Here is a 22,387-nt window from a genome sequence, read left to right as displayed (position 1 = left end):
ATAGATTTCTGTGCTAAGCACATAATAGGTGTTAAACCAGTATTGATTTTTAAGGGCGATGGCCAATCAATATAAACCTTACTTTTATTTTTAACTTTTACTTTATGCCTTCACGACCGAACGATGGATGTTTTCTATCTTCCCCAAATCTCACTACTAGGGTAGAAGAAACACAGCTCATGCACAACAATAATTAAATAATAAAGTTGCCGTGCACAAAACAGAGAGCAAATGCTTGGGTAAAGAGTCCTGCTGGGTTTCCAAGCCTCAAACAAAAAACTCCAACACAGAACGTGCACAGTGAGTTTAAATTCATTGTAATTAAAGCCATCCAGAAGGTAGCTGGATTAATTAATGAAGAGGCACTATCTATCCTGGGACAGAAGATTCTAAAACCCAGAATGAGAAAGTCCCCTAGGTGGGGGGTGGGGACAGTTAATAAGAACCCCTGGGAAGGGTCCTTTCATGGAGGATTGAAAGTAAATAATACATTTGAATGTGAATCTCCTTAAATAGAAATCCCCCCCCCCCCCCCCCCTAACAGCAGGAAAAGGGTCCCCTAACCCGGCAGCTCGGGGCAGGAAGGGAGTGAACGGAACTGCAGAACTCAGCTCAGCTGGCCCCGGCCTGGGACTGGGCGCGGGGAAAGAAGACGGGTGTGGGGGCTGAGTATCTGGGTCACTCAAAATAATTCCAAGGACCAAACAACGAACTCCGGGCAACGCGTGCCAGTCCCCCCTCTGCAGCCTCCTCCCTGGTTTCCACCCAACACACCCCCTCCCATCCTTCGCGGCGCGAACACCAGGCGCGGCCCCTGCCCACGCGGGGAGCGGGGCGCGGACCGCTTCCCCTGGAGGAGCCGACGCCGGGGCGCTCGCGGCCCGCGGGTACGGCTGGCGGGCGCCCTCCGGCCCCCAGAGCCGGCGGGGCCGGGAGGCCTCGGGCCTTCACCCCCACGTTAGCCCTCCGGAGGCGGCGGCGGCGGAGGCCTCGCGGGCAGCCCGCTCGGCCGCGAGCGGCGAGCGCGGGGCGCCGGGCGGGAGGCGGGGCGGCGGCGGTGCATCCTGGGAAATCCACCAACATGGGGCGCAGCCGCCGCCGCCAGCCCGGGCCGCGGGGGCCGCCGCTCCCCTGACCCCCGCGGGGCCTCGCCGCGCGCCGCGGCCCGGGATCCCCAGGCGCCGACTGGCCAGCGCGCCCTCCGCCCGCCCGCCGCCGCCGGGGCCATGTGAGGGGGCAGCTCCCGCCGCCGCCTCCCTCTCGTCCTCCTCCCCACCCCCTCCACCCCTCCCACTCCCCTCACTCGGGGCCCTGGAGGAGCCCCCGCCGCCGCCCGCCCTTCCTCCGCCGCCCGCACGATGGACAGGAACTACGCGACCTCCGGCTTCGCCGACCCGCCGCCGCCGCCGCCCGCGCCCCCCGCCGCCGCCGCCAGCGCCCCCGCGCCGCCCCCCGCCCCCGCCTGGGCCTACGAGCCCCGCGCCGCGGCGGCCGCCAGCACCAGCGGCGGCGGCTGCAGCAGCCCCAGCCTCAAGGCCAGGTAGGGAGGGTGGGCGGCGGGGCATCGGTGGGCCGGGAAAGGCCGGGGATGCGTCCGGGGCCTTCGCCCCTTTGCAGCACCGCCCAAGGGTCCGGGCCGGGCCGGGCGGGGAGCCCCCCACGCGTCTCCCTCCCCTCCCCTCCCACCCCCCGCCCAGGAGGCGGCCGAGGGCTCCCCTGCGGTGGCCTCGGGGGTGGGTGGGAGCGCCCGGTGCGGGGTTCGCGCCCGGGACTAGTTGGGGGGACGGTGGTAGGAGGGCTGGGCGGGATTCTGGGTTCCGTCACCTCCCGGTGCTGCCTGGGCGCTCACATGGTGAAGTTTGGGTTCGTGGCTGAACTCGGCTCATGGGGACCCGAGAGTGCCTCGGGGGTGAGGGTTTGGGGCGGGGGGGACCTCCGAGGAGTTCGGGGCTGTGACATTCCATTGTATTAGGACCGACAATGTGGTCTTGGGGGGCCTGGCCGTGTGAGGGTGGGGGCGATCGGAGGGGAAGAGGCGCCGAGCCGGGTCGCTGACATGGGGGGCCCCGGGAGGGTTGGGCTGCGGGAGAACCCCCGGGGCGTGGGGCCCCGGGAGGGGTCCCGGGGGCGCGCGCACGCCGCGCCGAGCTGGGTGACATATGTTTGCAGTGCTGGCCGCCACCGGGCTCTTTCTCTTCCACGCGTTCCAAGTTACTCTCCGGGCTTCTTCCCTTTCCCCCGGAGCAGAAGTAAGGGATCTATCTCTGTGTGTCTTGGGGAGACCAAAAGTTGGGAAGAAGCTGGAGGGGGGCTTCCGTGCAGGCCGTAAAGGTCGAAGAGCGGGAGGAGCATGCTTCTTCTCCATTTCGGCTTCTGGAGCTCCGGTCATGATTGTGGCGCGGGGTTAAGAGTTCATCGCTGCTCTCTAGCGTAGCCCGGGGAATCTGAAATGCCGACTCTTATTAGATAGCGAAGCTCGCGGGAGACGCGCGGTAGAGCCACTTTGTGCAACGGTCATTTGAATGATAACGGGAAGGCGTGGTCTGGCTGGGGTGATCGGGGAGCGGGGTGTTTTAAAACCTCTCCGCTGAACAATGCTGACTCCGGGAGGGTAGGTGCAGCTTCCGAGGACCGGGGTCGGGAATCCTGGGTTGCTAATGACTTCATCCTCAACTACGGACAGGAAGCGTCGTGGCTTTGTCTCATCAGATTTCTTCATTATTGGCAAGACAGAAGTGAACTTTTTTTTTTTTTTTTTTTTAACTTTACACTTTACAGGGTTCTTCTAGGTTGTCTTTGTTTTTATGAAAATTCCCACGTCCACGATTTTGGAAATAGGTCTGAAGATCAGCTGGATCTTTGTCTTTAGATAGTTCCTTGGGATGATTATGAGAAATTGAGAAAGATCTGGTTCAAGAAAAGGGAAATAAGCTTCCTTTGAAAATTTTAGGGCCTTTGCTTAAAAGAACTGAGATTAAAAAAAAAAAAAGAAGGGATGTGCCAATTTGGAGATAAATACTTAAATGCTGGAATAAATAGTCATAAACAGTCATAACTTTTACAATTTAAACCATTTTAAGGAGTTTTATGAAAAGATGTTTGGTACCTTTTCCGATGACTATTATTATTTTGGTGCTTATTTGACTATCATTTTTCAAGTAGCTTTTGCATTGAAAAATGATAATTTATAAATTAAAATTACTTTCTCTTCAGTGTACAGCAATGATAGGTATTTGCGCAGCATTTTTTGTTTTAAATGAAAAAAAAATGTTTTCTTAGGTAAATGCTATCTAGTTATTTCTGTTATTTCTTTTAGCAGAATACTTCTGAGGCAAGAAACTAAATCTACTTGTCATATTTTCCAAATGTTGTTTATCAAAATAACAAAGAATGACTTCCCAAACACATTTGAAAACAGTAAGTAGATTCATTTGGAACACATAATCTAAAATAAATTTATTCTCTGTTTATTGGAAGTTATTGATTTTTAAGTGCTAAGTCCCCCCCTTAAAGTATATTCTGGGGATGGGGTCAGCAAAATTATAGCATAGAAAATGCAGGCTTTCCCCCTCCCCCACCAACTGGCTTTGTTAACGTCTTGTGTTAGGATCAGGCCATCTGTACAGGGCTGCACACACTTCATTGTACCTCGTTTTATCCCTCAAACTGCGATTCCCTCTTTCATTTCACTTATAGAGAAAATACTAAATCCGAAATAATGCCCTTAAGTCTTTCGGTATTCTGCATTTTCTGAAGCCTATTCATATTTTTGTAACATTTTAAAGAGCATTTTCCTAATTCAGGTTATCAGTTGAATGTTTTTGTTTCCCTTTGTGGCCCTTTCTTCTGGAAGGTGCAAATGAGTATTAGTTGTGATGATGTAATATGGATACATATCCAGAAAGAATTAGCTTGTCTGTCACCTCATTCCTAGTAACTATTCAGAAGCTTACAGATGATAATGACATTCAGTTATTACTGGCATGGCATCTAACAGCCTACTCTCTGTCTGCTTGGTCCTGAAATGGGACATTTTCATCATTGATAGCGAAAAGCATGGTAAATAATTTTTCATGAGTTTAGAGTAATGCTTTTTTGATATAGCCGCTCCATCAGACATAGGTATTTCTGTTGTTTTAACCATTGAAAAATAAAGAGCTAAAGGGAAACACCAGCATTTTACCTTAAAATAGGGTGTAAATGGAGATTTCTGAATGTTTCTAAAACAATACAGTCTAGGTACATGGAAGTTCAGGGGTAAGAACTGTTCATATTATTCTCCATTTATTTGTGCTTTTCTCAGTTGGTTTTAGGGACCAAATGAGCATATTTTTGCCTATCGCTATGGAATTGGAAGTATTTTTTGTGGGACTATTTTATTTTTATTTATTATATTTTAAAAATATATTTTATTGATTTTTTTAAAATATATTTTTTTATTGATTTTTCACAGAGAGGAAGAGAGAGGGATAGAGAGTTAGAAACATCAATGAGAGAGAATCATCGACCAGCTGCTTCTTGCACACCCCCTACTGGGGATGCGCCTACAACCAAGGTACATGCCCTTGACCGGAATCGATCCCGCGACCTTTCAGTCCGCAGGCTGATGCTCTATCCACTGAGCCAAACCGGTCCCGGCTATTTTATTGATTTTTTACAGAGAGGAAGGGAGAGGGATAGAGAGAAACATCTATGAGAGAGAAACATCGATCAGCTGCCTCTTGCACACCCCCTATTGGGGATGTGCCCACAACCAAGGTACATGCCCTTGACCGGAATCGAACCCGGGACCTTTCAGTCCGCAGGCTGACGCTCTATCCACTGAGCCAAACCAGTTTCAGCTGTGGGACTATTTTAGATACTATAAATACCTTCACATGCTTTTGGAAATAAGATGACATTAGGAAGCTGCAGGCCTGCTGCCTTTTCTCTATTATTTATATTTTGTACTGAACAGGAAGAGATAGCAGTTTTATCATGGTGATGATGGATGTTTGTATTTGAATATGCACCAGAAAGTGACTAAATGGAAATATTTTATTTTACAATGATTTATATTTGTTTTTTTTTGCCTTTCTAACTTGAAACAGTCCGGGGTTGTTTTTGTGTGGTTTTTTTGCCACCAGTTTTTAGAATTTCCTAGTAAGTTCTTTCTGATTATAGCATGTGTAATGAGTGTGTTAATGATTAGCTTCTCTAAAAATTGTCAGCTACTATATTAAGGACTTTTTGAATAAGTTTTAAAGCTAGAGCTTCCTCAATGCTTTTGAAAAAGACCTTGTAAGATCACAATTTATGAGGAGTAAGGACAATCCCAAATTACTAAGGTTATTTTATTTTAATATATATTTATTGATTTTTTATAGAGGAAGGAAGAGGGATAGAGAGCTAGAAACATTGATGAGAGAGAAACATCAATCAGCTGCCTCCTGCACACCCTCTACTGGGGATGTGCCCACAACTAATATATATGCCCTTGACCGGAATCAAACCTAGGACCTTTCAGTCCAAAGGCTGACGCTCTATTCACTGAGCCAAACCAGTTTCGGCACTAAGGTTATTTTAAATAAATTTCTGTTGTTCAAAAAGTATTTTCCCATAGAAATAATGTTGTAAGTAATAGTAACTATTATTTACTGAGCAACTAATGTGCTAGCTACTGACTGTTCTAAGTGATGTGCTAGTACACATGCACACAATTTGATCCTCCAGCAATCTTTTGAGGAACGTATTATTTTTACTTTCTTTTAGTGAAAATAGAAGCCAAGGCATAGAAACATTAATATACTTAGAGACACATAGCTAGTAAGTAGTGGAGCTGGGATTTAACCTGGGCATTGTGGATCTGGAGCCTGCATGTTTAATTACTGTACTTAACTACTTCATGGTAAGATATATCTACCTATATTATGGTTAAATGAGCTTCTGTAGCTGGCCTGGAAACCTAACCATTATTAATATATTTACTTCGAGGTTCTTTGTCACCATTACCTTTCCCCCCCCTAATTGAAACAAGCTTCCTTTCATTTCTATAGCACTGTATTTCCCTCTCTGGCCCACTGCTTTTCTCTAGTTTTCATTAGTCTTTACTATTTTTTTTTCAATCTTTGCTTTAAAAAAAAAATATATTTTATTGATTTTTTTACAGAGAAGAAGGGAGAGGGATAGAGAGTTAGAAACATTGACGAGAGAATCATAGATCAGCTGCCTCTTGCACACCCCCTACTGGGGATGTGCCTGCAACCAAGGTACATGCCCTTGACCGGAATCGAACCTGGGACCTTTCAGTCCGCAGGCTGACGCTCTATCCACTGAACCAAACCGGTTTCTGCTAGTCCTTACTATTTTAATCTCTACATGTTGTCATTTCCTCAGGTCTTGGGACTGATACGATTTCTTGTTCATTTTGTGCTTTCTCCTAAGGACATAACCTCCATGCTTATGGCTTTAAATATCATCTCTGGGGATACATGTGGCTAAAGCCCAGCCCTCTTCTGAGCATCCAGTCCATATCCAGTTACCTCTCTCTGAGCTTTTACTTGAGTATGTAATGGGCATTCAGTAAAGAGCTCATGCTTACCCCACTCACCCCACCTCTTGTTTGTATATTGAGGTCCATCTCAGGCACACCTCTCTCCCCCTACTTGCTCAGGCCAGAACCTGGGAGTTGTGTGTGCTACTACTTTTTTTTATCTCTTAAATATATATTGAAATTGTCTACTTTTTTTCTGTTCCCACTACTCCACCCTGATTCAAGGTACTGTTATTTTTCACTCGGATAACTATCGTAGTCTCCTAAGTCATCCAAAGTGAAGCTACCCTGTATATCAATGACTTTCAAATTTATATCTCTAGATTCATACCTAGTTGCTTACTATTATCTCCACGTGAATACTGAAGAGGTGTTTCAAACAAATATGTCCAAAACATGGATATCAGCCTAACCACAAACCTGGTTCTCTGATCTTTCCCACCTCAGTAAATACTATCACCTTTTATTGCATCTCGGGCCTAAAAGGTGGGAGCCATCTGTGATTCATTTCTTTCCTTCCATATCCACTCCCTCAGTGAATCCTGCTGATCTGCTCTCCATGCCCATGGTTTCCCACATGGACTGTCTCAGGTGCCTCCTTTTGCTTTTCTTCCTTCCACCTTAGCTTTTCTAGTGGTTATTAAGCATGCAACAGTCAGGTTTAATATTTCAAAATATAAATTAGGCGATGTCATTACCCTGCTTAAAACCTCCCAATGTTTCTCCAGAGGAAAATCTCAAGTCCTTGTCATAGACTTTATATAATACACATACACACCTCTTACAAACCAATAAGACAGCTAACCACCACTTTTTTTTCTTTTCTTAGAGTAATCAGTTTAATTAATTTAAACAAAGTTCACAAGGGAAACTAAAAGAATAGCCTATAAAAATATAAAAAGATGCTCCTCAGCATTTGTTATTAGGGAAATGCAAATTAAACCACAATGAGATACCTCTACCTACTTAAAATGTTTAAAGTTAAGAAGACTGAAAAGTTCAAATGGTCAAAAGAATATAAAACAGCCAAAACCAGTTTGGCTCAATGGATAGAGCATCGGCTTGGGGACTGAAAGGTCCCAGGTTCGATTCCGGTCAAGGGCATGTACCTTGGTTGCGGGCACATCCCCAGAAGGGGGTGTGCAAGAGGCAGCTGATCGATGACTCTCTCTCATCGATGTTCCTAACTCTCTGTCCCTCTCTCTTCCTCTTTCTGTACAAAATCAATAAAATATATTAAAAAAAAAAGAGAGAGAGAAAAGAATATAAAACAAATGGGATATTCATTCATCATTCATTGTTAATGGTAATGTGAAATAAATAGCACATGCACTTATCTTCTTACCTAGTAATCCCACTCCAAATATTTAACTTAGAGAAATGAAAACGTATGTCCACAAAAAACTTGTATACAAATGTTCAAAGCAGGTTTGTTTATTCATAGTAGTCCCTAACTGGAAACAACCCAAATGTCCATCAGGTGACTAGATAAACACGTTATGATATACTAGTATTCATACAACTCATTGAAAAGGAATGAATTATTCATGTATGTAACACCATGAATTTATCTCAAAAACATGTTGAATGAAAAGTGCCAGACACAAAAGAATATAGGCTTTAGGTTTATCAGTGGCTGTCTGGGGATGGGATGAAAAAGGTATTTGATTGCAAATAGTCGTGAGAAACCTTTTGTTGTGAAGGAAAAGTTGGTTAGGATTGTGATTATATTGGTGTATGTATTTATCAAAATAAGTGTACTTGCCCTGGTCAGGTGGCTCAGTTAGTTAGAACATCACCCATACACCAAAAGGTTGTGGGTTCGATTCTGGTCAGGGCACATATCTAGGTTGGGAGTACCGGAGGCAGCCGATTTATGGATGTTTCTATTTCACATCAGTCTCTCTCTCTCTCTCTCTTCTCTCTCTCTCTCTCTCTCTCTTTTTCTCTTCCTCTCTCCCTAAAATCAATAAAAACATATCCTCAGGTGAATATTTTTAAAAATGGTGTACTTGACTGTGTGTAAATTATACCTTAATAAAATTTATTTTTAAAGTTAAAAAAAGATTTTTATGCCCTAGTTGGTTTGGCTCAGTGGATGGAGTGTTGCTTACAGATTGAAGGATCCTTAGTTCGATTTTGGTCAATGGCGTGTACCTTGGTTGCAGGCTTAATACCCGGCCCTGGTCGGTGCGTGTGAGAGGCAACCTGTTGATGTGTTTCTCTCACATTGATGCTTCTCTCTATGTGTCTCTCCTCTTCCCTTCCACTCTCTTTAAAAATAAAGGGGAAAATATCCTCAGGTGATGATTAACAACAACAAAAAAAGACTTTAAAATAATCCTAAAATTGAATCTTCAAACAAACAAACTGTAATTCCTACAAGTAATTAATAAGGTAGTAATAACAGAAATATATTACTTTTGAATCAGTATTCTGATTCAAAAGTAATATATTAGTAACTGTATACACTTAGTGGGATATAATCTTGGGACAGAAAGCAGTATGAAGAAATACCTTTTACTTAGTAGATTTGTTTTTGGTAGTGGTTACATTATACTATTTTCAAATAGAGCTAGTGAGAAATATATTGATGTAGTTGTGAATGAGGATTCAATTTTTGAAAAGGGAGATATATATGTGAAATTAGGGAAGATGAGGAATACTATATTAGATTTGAATGAGAGTTGTCAGTATGAACTCATGTATTTTAAAAGACTAGCTTTGTCCACCAAAAGGGCCTAAAAGCAAATGAAACCTCAGGCATCAAACACACCTTACACCCAGATCTTGATTTCTAAATGCCAGTGCCCACTAACAAGGCTCCGAGTAGAAATGATTGATTTCAGTTCTGATCCAGGAAAAGGAACAAGGTGAGCCTAAGACTTCTTATGTTAGAAGGATGTGTTTGAGCCTAACAGACTACCCCCCACCTCTTGTCTCTGGGAATAACTCACAACCACAGGATCTGGAAACCACCCCTGGAAATTTTCCGGTAATGGAACAGGGACCAAGGACAATCTTGTCATCAGATTCAGTCCTGGCCAGGCCGTGAGTAGGTTGCTAAGGGGATGGAGCCCAGTTCTGTCCTGGGCCCACAGAGCATTGCCTGGCCGGGACCCTGGACCCAAGCCAGCAGAAGTTCCCACGCCAGTAAAGATGAGTTGTGTTCTCTCACATGGTTCTGGAGAACTTGAGTGGGGACCCCTGCCTTTTCCAGCAGCTTCCTCCTGCGTCCAAGACTCCATCTTCACTTATTCTCTCTATTCCTGCCATTTAAACTCTGTTCAGAGTCCAGATGCACTGGGCGCTTTCCTCTCTCCCACTGTAGTGCAGCCTTTAAAGCATCCCTAATCCAAACACATCAGAGTTAGTCATTCAGAAACACTTATGAAACACACGAGGCGCCAGACAATTCTGAGCCCTGGGAAGCCAGCAGGGGCCAGCACAGGCAAAGTCCTGGCCTCCCCAAGCTGACGTTCTAGGGACTTTCACGAAAGGAGAGTTCACACAGAGGGGCCAGTCTGGGTTGCGGGGAGACAGGAAAATTACCCAAGAAAAGGTCAGTGATTCATCCTTTTGCTTTGAACCACAGCCAGCCAGGGTTGCTGAGGCCCAGTGGAAGGGACACCGTCCCTGCTGTTGAACAATGGCCTGGGGCAGGTTTGAGCTCTCAGCTGTGATGCCTGGGCCCTTTTCATGCAACCTGGGAATTCACCCGCACAGACCTCACCTGAGCAGGAATGCGGTCTTTGCTAGGCTTCTGTCACCACCGCCTGCCCAGACTTTCCAGGCCGAGGATTCAGGGGGGGCGAAAGTTGCTACATCCCCGAAGGTGCCTTCTACTGCTCTCTCCCCTTTTGTGTTTACAACAATCGCTGTGTGGACCTTGGCATGTGCTACCCACACACTGGGACCACCTGTGGCATGCAGCCGGGGGCCGTGCACAAGTGCTTTATGTGGACAACGTGCTGAGCGGGGCTGGGGGTGGGGTTAAATCATTTAACTAGAAAGTAGGAAAAATATCAGAAATATCAGTCATATGTGAAGAAAAAAATGTTAGGAAATAGAATGAAAAGTTCCCATGAATTCCAAAGTTGGAGATGGGAAGTCAAGTGTATTTCAGCTCCTTGGGTGGTGGCTTTAGTCCTGGTGCCCCATTCCTGTGGGGGCGTGGGGTGTGCCTCTCCTCCTCCCTGCCTCACGTCCTGGTTTGAAAGGCTCTGGTTTAAGAGCTGCCCTCGGAGGGGGCCTTTTCTTGGTGATACCTTCTCCCAAGTGCTCTCCAAGCAGGAAGGCAAGTATAGATGCTGCAGAGGAGATTCATTTGCCTGTTAGCAAGATTCAATAACAGAAACCCAGCCAAGTGGCCCTGGGCAACAGGGACAAATCATTCCCTCTCACAATAAGAGCTTCCAAAGTAGAAATGATCCAAGATTATTTACTTACATGAGCAGCTGAAAAATGTCATTGAGGACTCAGGTTCTCTCTATTTTCTCCCTTTGCCATTCCCGTTTGCTCACGGTATCCTGTCTCATGTCCCTCATCAGACGTATCCCAGGCTTCATTGGCCAGAATCAGCACAACCCACCCAGCACTTACCAATCTCCAGGTAAGACGAGGCCCCCACAATAGCCTACTCTAGCAAAGAGTCGCCCAGCAAAGAGCTGGGTGGAGCCCACGGTCCGGTCCTAAAAAGGACATAACCCTAAGAAGAGGGCAACCCAATCAAGGCTCTGCCACCCAGGTAGCGAGGAGGAAATGGCTCTGGAGTGGGCAGCCCACAGCTCTGCAGCAGCTGGTGGCCCACTGACCTCTCTAAGGAAGGAATGGTAAAATGATCCTGATTTTATGCTCAGGGAAACCAAACTGTTCTAAGGCAAGAATCCTGCTTAGAGCTGCCATCAGGGCTAAGAGAGAAAGCCCCCTTGACAATGTTGACTCAGTGGCTCCCACTGCAACCTTCTAGCAGACCTACAGGTGTATAAGGACATAGAATTTCCTGCTGGTACTGAGTCAATGTCAGGATCAAAACAGTGATGCTTGGCTTCAGTTTCTGTCTGTGTAATAAAACTGACCAGTGTCCCCCGTCTGGAGAGTACTCACTCTCATGGATAAGAAATACCACTCCAGTGGAGATTTTGCAAGGGCTTTGTAAAGGTTCTTTTAAAAAACTGAAAATCTTCTAATTCCTTGTTAAAAAAAAAAAAAAAAAAAAAAATGAGCACTTTTACAAAGAGGAAGAGGTCAGGAATCTATTTGTCCTGAAGACCTGGCTGTAAGTTCTCCCTGCAATCCTGTGAAATACACCCTTGATGCTCACGAGTCCCTTCACTGCCGCTCACCACTCACTCACTGACTTGGGTTGGCTGGCTCTCTCTGATTCATGCCAGGTCCACAAGTGCTGAAAACTCAGGGCTCCATCCGGGTTTTCTCAGAAGAGCCAGAGGGCACACTCCTGGGAGCCTCCTGATTCTTCTCCCTCCAGGAAGTCCTCCCACTGAGAGTATCCTTCCCACCGCAGGCCTTCCTTCCTCCTCATATATGAAAAGCAAGGCTCAGATTCCTCAGTGAGGAGCCACACTGTCCACATTGTGAAACCTCTCTGACTCTGCTTCTGAGAGAGGGCAGGGTGTGTTCTGTCTCTGGCAACAGAAGCAGGTTTCTTCTGGAACAGTTGAAAGTGTCCACTGTTGTACCTGTTTGAGATCCAGGCCCCCACCTGTCAGTGGGATCTGGCTCCACGGAGAGTCCATTGTTCCTTGGGCCCAGGCAGAGTGGACTGGGACTGTGTTAATAAGAAGACGGGTTTGGGGGATCTGGGGTTGAAGCTTGGAGGGCAACCACCCTGGTTTCCTGTGCTGAGTCATTCTCCCACACTGCAGAGGACAGCTTTCTCCAGTGAACCGCTGCTATCCAGGAAAGGCTCATTAAAAACAAATTAAAAATATGTGTGTGTGTGTGTGTGTGTGTGTGTGTGTATGTGTGTGTGTGTGTGTATTGACTTCAGAGAGAAAGGGAGAGGGGAGGGAGAGAGAGAGAACATCAATGATGAGAGAGAATCATTGGTGCCTCCCCTGGAGAATCATTATGTAAGAAGGACATTGGTGCCCCCACTGGGGATCAAGCCCACAACCTGACCGGGAATGGAACCGTGACCTCCTGGTTTCCTGGTTCATAGGTTGATGCTCAAACATTGAGCCATGCTGGCAGGGCAGAAAAGGTTCATTTTTATTTTACAGAAGAATGCTAACTTTTAAATGTGAAATAATGGTATAATTAAAAACTTACCATTTCTAATCTTCAATAATTGAGTTAAAGATCATGAGTGAATGATAACTAAATCATTGCTTTTGGGATCAAGATATTTACACAGCCTTAAAATAATACCTCAAAATTGCATATGATGGAGAGATCTGACTACCTTTCAGTTTAGTATCACCTATAATGATATAAATTGACATTGTGTGTGTTCTCATATTATTCAATAATTAAAAAACGTCACTATGTACTTCTCATGAGGTAGCAATCAGACCAGTCCAGAATTTGGGATAGCATACAGTTTAAGTACTCTGTGTCATGAAATTAAGACAGAGGGATCTGGGATTAAGGATAGGGTGAGGCACTGTTCTAAATTTAAAGAGACATGCCCGGCCAGCTTAGCTCAGTGGTTGAGCATCAACCTATGAACCAGGAGATCAGAGTTTGATTCCAGGTCAGGGCAAATACCCCGGTTGCAGACTCGATCCCCTGAAGGAGGTGTACAGAAGTCAGGCAATCAATGGTTCTCATCATTGATGTTTCTCTCTCCTTCTGAAATCAATAAAAAATCTTCTTATATAATAAAAGGCTAATATGTAAATCGACCAAAGGGCAGAATGACTGCTTGCTGTGATGGGGGCAGATGCTCACGCAGGAGCTGTCCCTGGTGAGTGCAACCGTGGTGATGGGAGCCTCTCCGGCCTCCACAGCAGAGCTAAGGATGTCCGACTGTTGGCTTAGGCATTGCGAGAGGGCACAGGCTGGGCTGAGGGACCCCCATGCACCAGGTCTCTAGTGTGTGTGTGTGTGTGTGTGTGTATTTTTTAAAACTATTTAAAGAGATACAACCAAATGCCATTCTTGAATTTGATTGGATCCTACATTGAAAAAGCTTTAAAATTTCCAAATATCTTGCTAATAATTAGGGGAAATTATGACCTCTGTATTACATGCTATTATTGACTTATTGTTAAAGTTCTTCAAGTCTACTACTGGTTATATAGGAGAATATTCTATTCCTAGGAGATAAAACTGAAGGAATTAGGATATAGTGTGATGTCTGCAAGTTATTTTCAAGTGGCTAAATTAAAAAAAAAAAATATCTCCAATCTAATAAAGAGGGAATATGCTAAATTGACCCTCACACTGTTGCAAAGATGGCAGCGCCAACAGCCAATAAGAAGTGAATACACTAATTTACTACCATGCCCTCAAAGATACACTAATTTACTACCATGCCTACCAAATGGCAGCGCCCAGTCTCCTCAGTCCCCCAGCCGCCTAGCGCCTGCCTGAGGTGCAGGCAAGCCTTGGCTGTTGGCTGCCTAGTTGCCCAGGGCCAGCTCAAGGCGCAGGCAATCCTAGGATGGTGGCTGTCCAGCCTCCCAGGTCCACCTGAGGCTCAGGTAACCAGGACTGGCTGAAGTTTGCACTGCCAGCAGTAGAGGTGTGATGGGGGCATCAGCTTCCGCTGATTGCCAGGTCACCTCCCGCCCCTGAGGGCTCCCGGACTGTGAGAGGGGGCAGGCTGGGCTGAGAGACCCCCCCTCCAGTCCACAAATTTTCATGTACTGGGCCATATATATACATATATGTTAACAATTATTGAATCTTAGGTGACAGGTGTGTAGGTTATTCATTAGACTATTTTAGTTTTTTCTCTGGGTTTAAAATATTAAAAATAAAAATCAAGGGAAGAAAATATTTTTTTCTGAATGACTCAAAATATAATTTCAAGCTTTTGGGAAATAATATTAATGATCAATTTATTTGAATGATATTATATAGGATGTTAAAATTAGAGTGACCTTGGAAGTTATCTTGTCTAGTCCCTTAGTCATGCAGATAAGGAGATTAGTCTGACAGTAATTGAATCGCTTGTTGAAGTCACACTGGAAGCCAGTTGTAGAGCTTGGGCAATGAATTCAGCTGTCCTGTTTTCTGGGATATTGCTCTTCCCACTGTACCATATTTTACCTCTCTCAGTAAAAGGACTTTGTAGGAGGTAAAAGTTGAGGTAAAGAAAATATTATGTGCATTTTTCTTCCTTGTATATTTTCAATGTGCTTTCCCCATTTTGACATTATTGTCAGACTGTGCTTGATCTATTGGTCTATAGATCAGGAGTTTATTATAGACTTCCGCTACCTGGACAATTGCTCTTTTAGAAATTTTTTGATCATATGGTTTGAGCATTGTGTTTTTAGTCACTTCTTTTTATTATCCTCTAGTTTAAGCTTTGAAGAAGGACATCCCTCCCTCTCTGAAACAAATCGCCTTCAGAAACAGACTTTTGCAGCCTCTCATCAACTTCCTGGATATCCCACCACACCTCAGCCAACCGGTAAAAATTCTCCTGTGAAATATAACATGAATCTGTGTACATTTAGTGAATAAGGAAAAAAATCAGTTTTCACATGTTGGGTTATGAATATGTACACAGGACATAACAATGTCATGGGAAATTTTAAAATAAAAATGAGATTAAAAGCTATGCCTTTTATTGATAAGGAATATAAACATGACTAATTAGTTGGGAGATCTTTTTCATGCATCTTTATAGATTTTAAATTATAACTATGCATAGTCAAATTAATATTTGTTTCTATTTCAAAATAAAACAGTTTAGGATTGTAGAACTTTCGACATCAAATTTCAGAGAGTCCTTTTTAAAATATGATCAGAAATATAATTTTAAATTAATAATATCTTTACTTTGGGATATATTTTATCTTCAAATGTAGGTCTTTCTGGAATATTTGATACTGGTGTGAACAGTGCCAGCACTAACACTAAGGAATCTCCAGTAATGAACTTTCTCTCTTCTGTTGAATCTCAAACAGCTCAGGCTGCTTCTTCAGGAACTTCTCTTTTACCACAATTCAGGGCTCCATCCTGGCAGACAGGTGATTCTTTGTTTTCAGAATTTTTTAAGTCTTGTAAAAATATACTTTGTATGGACCTTGTCATTATGGTAGTGTGGCCGAGAGTGAAGTTAATTATTGATTTCCCAGTGAACTTTAAAACCTGGAATTTTTCACAATTTTAAGGTGGACAAAATTCAATAAATTTTACTAGCAGAAATTCAGTTTTAGCACTCTGATAAAAACCAACAAGTTGAAGAAAGAAGATAATTATTAAAGATAAGCCCTAGAAATAAAGTTTTTATCTGGCTACTTAAGTACAGCTGACCCTTGAACAATGGGTGTTAGGGGTATGTTGACCCCCTGCATAGTTGAGAATCCACATATAACTTTTTTTGTAAGAGCAAAATTTACTTACTTTCCCAATTACAGTTGACATTCAATATTATTGTATATTAATTTCAAGAGTATAAAACATGTGATGAGACATTTATATAATTTGCAAAGTAATTACTTTAATAATTCTAGTGCTCACCTGGCATAGTTATTACAATATTCATTATATTTGCTATGTTGCAAATATTTTTTAAGTATATTTTTTATTGATTTTAGAGAGGAAGAGAAAGGGATAGAGAGGTAGAAACATCAATGATGAAAGAGAATCATTGATTGGCTGCCTCCTGCATGCTCCCCAACTGGGGACGGAGCCGCAACCCGAGAATGTGCCCTTAACTAGACTCGAACCTGGGACCCTTCAGTCCGGAGGCCGGTGCTCTATCTACTGAGGCAAACCAGCTAGGGCTACTGGTTTCTTAATTGGCCTTGTCTAACTATTTATAATCCTATTTATATAACAATTATAGGTATGAGTTGCTAATAACTTTAATTTTGTTTTGCTTTACGAAAGCTAGCTATTTGAAAATGTAATTTTCAGAATCTTCTCTAAAAAGTAGAACTGTTGTTAGAAACTATCACTTTCCATTTTATATACCCTTGTATTGTTTACATGCTTTTTAATGAGCAAATGTTATGTATGTATCTACTATGAAAATATAAATATAGTTGCATTTTTGTAGTAATTGCATAAATATCTTTGCGTATTCTCTCCATAGGTATGCATTCCTCAGCAGCGACTGAGCTGTTCGTTACTGGACCTTTGCCAACCACTGGAACACTTTCACCTTCTGCCCTCTCTGCTTATCAGCATCCCACCACCTTCAACAATAGAAACTTTGCTACCACCTCACCTTTGGTGCTTCAGGATTCAAGTTTTAACACTACATCAAATGGAATTCTAAATCCTCATGACCCTTTGCTACAAATCAAAACTTCCCAGGGAACTGTTCCAACTGCTTTGGCATTTGAGCGCCTGGGCAGTTCTGTGTTATGTAATAGCGTACCACCTCAGTCCTCAACGTATCGCTCAGCTCAAGAGTCTGCACCCCATCTCTTACAACCTCAGTTCAGTTTGTTGCCTTCAGCACTTGGGGGAACCCAGCAAATGCCTCAAGCCTACAGTTCAACTCTGTTTACTAATTCTACTGCTTCCATTGAAAGAGCTCTTCGAGAATGTAGTGTTATTAAACACCATCAGCGGCCTTCAAGTACCCAGTCTATTCAGGCACAACTGACTGGTTCACAGCATTCCTTACATAGTTATCTATCAAATGCAAATGCAGTTAATTTTCAGGAAACAAGCAGGCAGTCATCTTTGTCCTGTAGCCCAATTGGAGAGTCCACTCAGGTGAGCAATGGAGGACTGCAGCAGAAGACCTCCCAGGTATCAGTGGAACTTGCTCAATCTTACTCATCTGTAATTCCATCATCAGGATATCCTCCCTCCACTATACTAGTAAAAAGCTGTTCTGCAAAGCAACCACTCACATCAACTAAGAACCCCAAACCTCAAAGTATAATTCCTCCTGTGCAAACACTAAGCTATTCCAAGCCTTTGCATAACCAGAGTTCTGTAATATCAGGCCAAGCACAAATTTATTCTACAGCACAACTACCAAGCCTTTTATCAGTTAGTCAGTCCCAAAATTATGGTTTAGTACAACCACATAATGTGCCATCTATTGTTCATTCACAGGTTTATAAATCCAGCAAAGTTGAAAAGTTGCCATCCTTATATAAAACATTGACTTTTTCTGGTTCATCTCAGACTGTAACTTCCGAAAATCAGACACTTAATTATTCTTCTAATCCGCAAGAGGTGTTACCCTCAGTTACAAATGAGAATTACCCTGCTCAAACAAGAGATCTATCTTCAGTTAGCCAGTCTCAAAGTTACTCATCTGGTCATTCTCAGGGTTTATCACCAGCTAACCAGACACAAGTTAATTATTCATCTCAATCACAAGGTTTGTCCGTTGTTAGTCCTTCAGAAAGCTATGGGTCAGGGCAGTCCCTAACATTAACAGCTCCTTCTCTTTCTTATTCTTCCGCCTCTCAGGCTCAGTGTTTGCCAGAATCTAGCACAACCCAGAATTTTATTTCTATGCACTCTTCCCAAAGTGCTCAAGCTCAAGGGTCATCGTCTCCCCAATCCCAAAAGTTTTTGCCTCCCATCCAGTCATCATCTTTTACGTCCTCTACTCATTGTCAGACATTACAAAATAGCATACCTTCCCCTGATCCAAAGTCTTATGCTGAAAGGAAACTTGACTCAAATGTGTATACATCTTCAAAGCAAAAAGAAGATTTTCCAATGCAAGAATTACAAGTATTACAGCCACAAGTATCTCTTGAGTCATCAACCCAAAGGCTATCTGATGGGGAAATTAATGTTCAAGAATCAACTTATAAGGTGTCAAAGGCAGACGACAGATACTCTCAGAGTGTAATCAGAAGTAATTCCCATTTTGAAGATAACATTGTTGGAATTGCTTTACAAAGTTCAAAAAAAGAAGATAGTATGGTTGGTTCAGTGGCACAACTTAACCAACAAATTGGCCAAGTCAGTAGTGCCGCAGCCCTTGATATTAAGAAGGCAACTGATTTAATGCAAACTCCACAAATAACATTGAATACTAAAGACCTAAACCAGCAGGTCTCTCAGCAGCATTCTCTTATACATAAGGTACATGATGTCAAAGTCCAGGAGCAGCATGATCAAATAATTAATGCATCATCTCAGATTCAAATTCCAAATCATACTTTAGGGCAGGGCCATCAGGCATCTCTTTCTAATACACAGATCCTTTTAGATTCTCCCTGTGACTTACAAATTCTCCAGCAGTCAATGCTGCAGGCAGGTTTAGGACAGGTAAAGGCGTCTTTACATCATGTTCCAAGTCCTCAACAAATAGTGCATCCTTTTCTTCAAATGGATAGTCATATTATTCAAAGCAATGGTGACCATTCTCAGCAGCAACTCCATACCCAAAATTCTGAAATTATGAAAATGGACCTCTCTGAGTCTTCAAAACCTTTACAACAACATCTAACAACAAAGGGCCATTTTAGTGAAACAAATCAACATGATTCAAAGAATCATTTTGTCTCCCTTGGATCAATATGTTTCCCAGAGGCAATTCTTCTCAATGATGAAAGAAATATTTTATCAAATGTGGATGATATCTTAGCAGCTACAGCAGCAGCTTGTGGGGTTACACCTTCTGATTTTTCCAAGTCAACTTCAAATGAAACCATTCCAACTGTTGAAGATGGTGATTCTAAATCTCATTTTCAGCAGTCGTTAGATGTTGGGCATGTAAGTACAGATTTTAACTCTATAACAGCTACAGTAGGAAAGCCACAGAATATAAATGATATTTCCTTAAATGGAAGTCAAGTTACAGTAAACCTTTCACCAGTACCTATCCTTCAGTCAAAAATGACTCTTGATCAACAGCACATTGAAACACCAGGTCAAAATAAAGCATCTAAACTAACTTCACCAGTGACTGGACCAAGTCATGAAGTCCAGGAGCAAAGGTCTGGCCCATTCAAGAAACAGCCTGCTACCAATCATGACTTTGAAGACGATTGTGAAGTTCCTGTTGATAGTTCATTAAATAATAACAGAAACCAAGAGTTCGTTTCCAGTAGCAGAAGTATAAGTGGAGAGAGTGCTACATCAGAGAGTGAATTCACCGTAGGGGGTGATGACAGTGGTGTGTCAGTGAACCTGACAAGGAGTGCACTTGCACTCTTGGCCATGGCCCAACCTGGAGAGGCATTAAGTGTCAAGATTGAGGAAGAAAACCAAGATTTAATGCATCTTAACCTTCAGAAGAAAAAAACTAAAGGCAAAGGGCAAACTAAAGAGGAAGAGAACAGTAATCCGAAACAGCTGAAAAGACCCGTCCAAAGCAAACGCCAAAATTCGAAGGGAACAGATATATATTTGCCATATACTCCTCCTCCCTCAGAAGGCTGCCATGATGTTTATCAGCATCAAGAAAAAATGAGACAGAAGATCAAAGAAGTAGAGGAAAAACAGCCAGAAGTCAAAACAGGATTTATTGCCTCTTTCTTAGATTTTTTGAAATCTGGGCCCAAGCAGCAGTTTTCCACTCTTGCTGTACGAATGCCTAACAGGACTAGACGACCAGGAACCCAGATTGTCCGTGCATTTTGTCCCCCCCCATTTCCAAAGACTTCATCTACAATGCCCGCCCCTTCGGTGTCTGAAACGGGGGGTACCAGTCCGTCAGAAAAAGCTGATAACGAACTTAAAAACTTAGAACATTTACCTTCATTCTCATCTGATGAAGATGATTCTGGAGCATGCAATAATGATACTTGTAAAAGCACCTCTACTACCTTAACTACTTTGGATGCTACTTCTGATAAAAAAAAGGAAACAGGTAAAGTTATAAAATTTAGATTTCATAATTATGGCTTTACACTATTATTTTTCTGGCTGTAAGACTGACTTGGAAGCTTTTTGTGCTTGAAGTAGTCTGCAAATTAATTTTCAGGACAAAATGCACAGGTAGGTACCTTAATTTTTTCCCCAGTGTTCCTTGACTGTAGGAATGTCTAGATTTCTGATGGAGTAGTTTTGTTTTTCCTTGACTTTTTACCACATGCAACTTAACTTACATGCTATGCTATCCAGACTTGTCTAATCTGAGATACATTGAGGTGGGCTTATGAATATGAGGTGTTGTATTGAGGGCCCTGTTGTAGTATAAACTGGCCGATTTTACCTGAAGATTAACATTTTACTGTTAAATATGGTTATATTATATGCAACATATACAGTTAATATAAGATGAAATTTTCAGCTGGCTCCAGACTATGTTCAAATCACTTTAAGGGAACATTTAGAAGAACTGTTTTAAAATACACTATCTTAATGTAAATAATTGAGTATAAAAACTACTATTTTAAAAAATATACTAAGGAAAAAATATTTAAAATAGTAAAATAGCTCCGATCTCTGTGCCAGGAATCTAGTAGCAATGGTGGGAGATATGCATTGTTACCTCCAATATACTGATAATATAACAAGGTAAATAAACAGAGTTCATGCAGCTAGTCAGTGGCAGAGTTGGAATCTGAACTCAAGTTTGCCTAGTTCTAGAGCCTAGCTCTTTTGTATAAACAATGGTGCTTCAAGCGTTAAACCTTGTTTTGTGGTGGTGGTCTTAGCTTCTTTCCAGACTTGAGACTACCCTTGACTACTAAAGTGACATGAAACAAATGTTATCCCAAATAATCTATTAACATAGCCATCTGGTAGTATATTTCTAAAGAATTCTTACTTGGTGCTTAATGGGAAGAAAGACAAATAACATGTAAAAATTCTCCTTTTCCATATATTACACTCTTGCCCTACTCTTTCCATGTTCCCTTTTCTGTGAGAACTGAAGTTCTCATTGTTCCTTAGCCCTGTGAGTCTTTGAACAGGTTGTCTTCTACCTCCTCTCCATTTTTAGCCAGCAGACACTTAAGTTATCTTTGAAGACCATTCTCAAAGTCACAGGTGGAAGTTACTGCAGGCAGAATAAATGCTCCTGTCTTCTAAATTCCCACAGCCCTTAAATAATTCTGAACGGCAGGCATTTTAAATTGTGATGAGGTCTAATAAGTCCACTTTTTCCTTTATGATTTAGGCTTTTTACCTGGTTACAAAAATTTTCTCCTGTTTTCTTCTAGAAGTTTGAAAGTTTTGCATTTGACATTTAGGACTATGATGCCTTTTGATTATATTTTTGTGTAATTTATGAAATATGGGTTGAAGTTATTTTATTTATTTATTTATTTATTTATTTATTTATTTATTACATATAGAAGTCCAGTGTTTCCAGTTCCATTTGTTGGAAAGACAATCCTTTCTCCACTAATAGTTTTTGCACCTTTGTCAAAATCAGTTGGTCATATTTATATGAATCTATTTCTGGACTCAGTTCTGTTATATTTACCTATGTATTTATGGTTTCACCAATACCACACTATTTTAATTGTTATAGCTTTATTGTAAGGCAGTGTGAGTCCTCCAAACTTGCATTTTACAAAATTGTTTTGACTATTTTAGTTCCTTTTCTTTTCCACATAAATTTTTATAGTTTTTGGCATATAGATCCTGTACATGCTTTGTTAAATTTATTGTGGATGTTTTTTGGGGTGCTATTTATTATAAACTATACTTTGAAAATTTTTCAAATTTCAATTATTCTTGATAGATCATAAAAATACAGTTGCTTTCTATATGTTAACTAGAGGCCTGGTGCATGAAATTCGTGCACGGGGTGTGTGTGTGTGTGTGTCCTTCAGC

The 22,387-nt window shown here is 42.5% G+C and overlaps 1 protein-coding gene across 11 annotated transcripts in view; it reads left to right on the top strand.

The window, feature by feature from the left end:
* Positions 1 to 814: 814 nt before the first annotated feature.
* QSER1 (glutamine and serine rich 1) overlaps positions 815 to 22,387 on the top strand; it is a 58,214-nt gene continuing 36,641 nt past the window's right edge. For 2 of the 11 annotated variants that reach the window (XM_084894523.1, XM_084894518.1), the window contains exons 1-4: positions 845 to 1,540; positions 15,025 to 15,137; positions 15,538 to 15,699; positions 16,770 to 20,471. In XM_084894523.1, the coding sequence (XP_084750649.1) occupies positions 1,359 to 1,540; positions 15,025 to 15,137; positions 15,538 to 15,699; positions 16,770 to 20,471 (4,159 nt within the window). In that variant the 5' untranslated portion in view covers positions 845 to 1,358. Of the gene's footprint in view, positions 1,541 to 3,316; positions 3,418 to 11,082; positions 11,145 to 15,024; positions 15,138 to 15,537; positions 15,700 to 16,769; positions 20,472 to 22,387 lie in introns of those variants that run through there. The other 9 variants (XM_084894520.1, XM_084894521.1, XR_014795940.1 and 6 more) reach the window with 9 other exon arrangements.

Source organism: Pipistrellus hanaki (assembly GCF_964339955.1).
Source record: "Pipistrellus hanaki genome assembly, chromosome: 9".
Taxonomy (NCBI): domain Eukaryota; kingdom Metazoa; phylum Chordata; class Mammalia; order Chiroptera; family Vespertilionidae; genus Pipistrellus; species Pipistrellus hanaki.
Note: the sequence above shows the minus strand (reverse complement) of the source record. Positions and strands in the feature narration are given on the sequence as shown.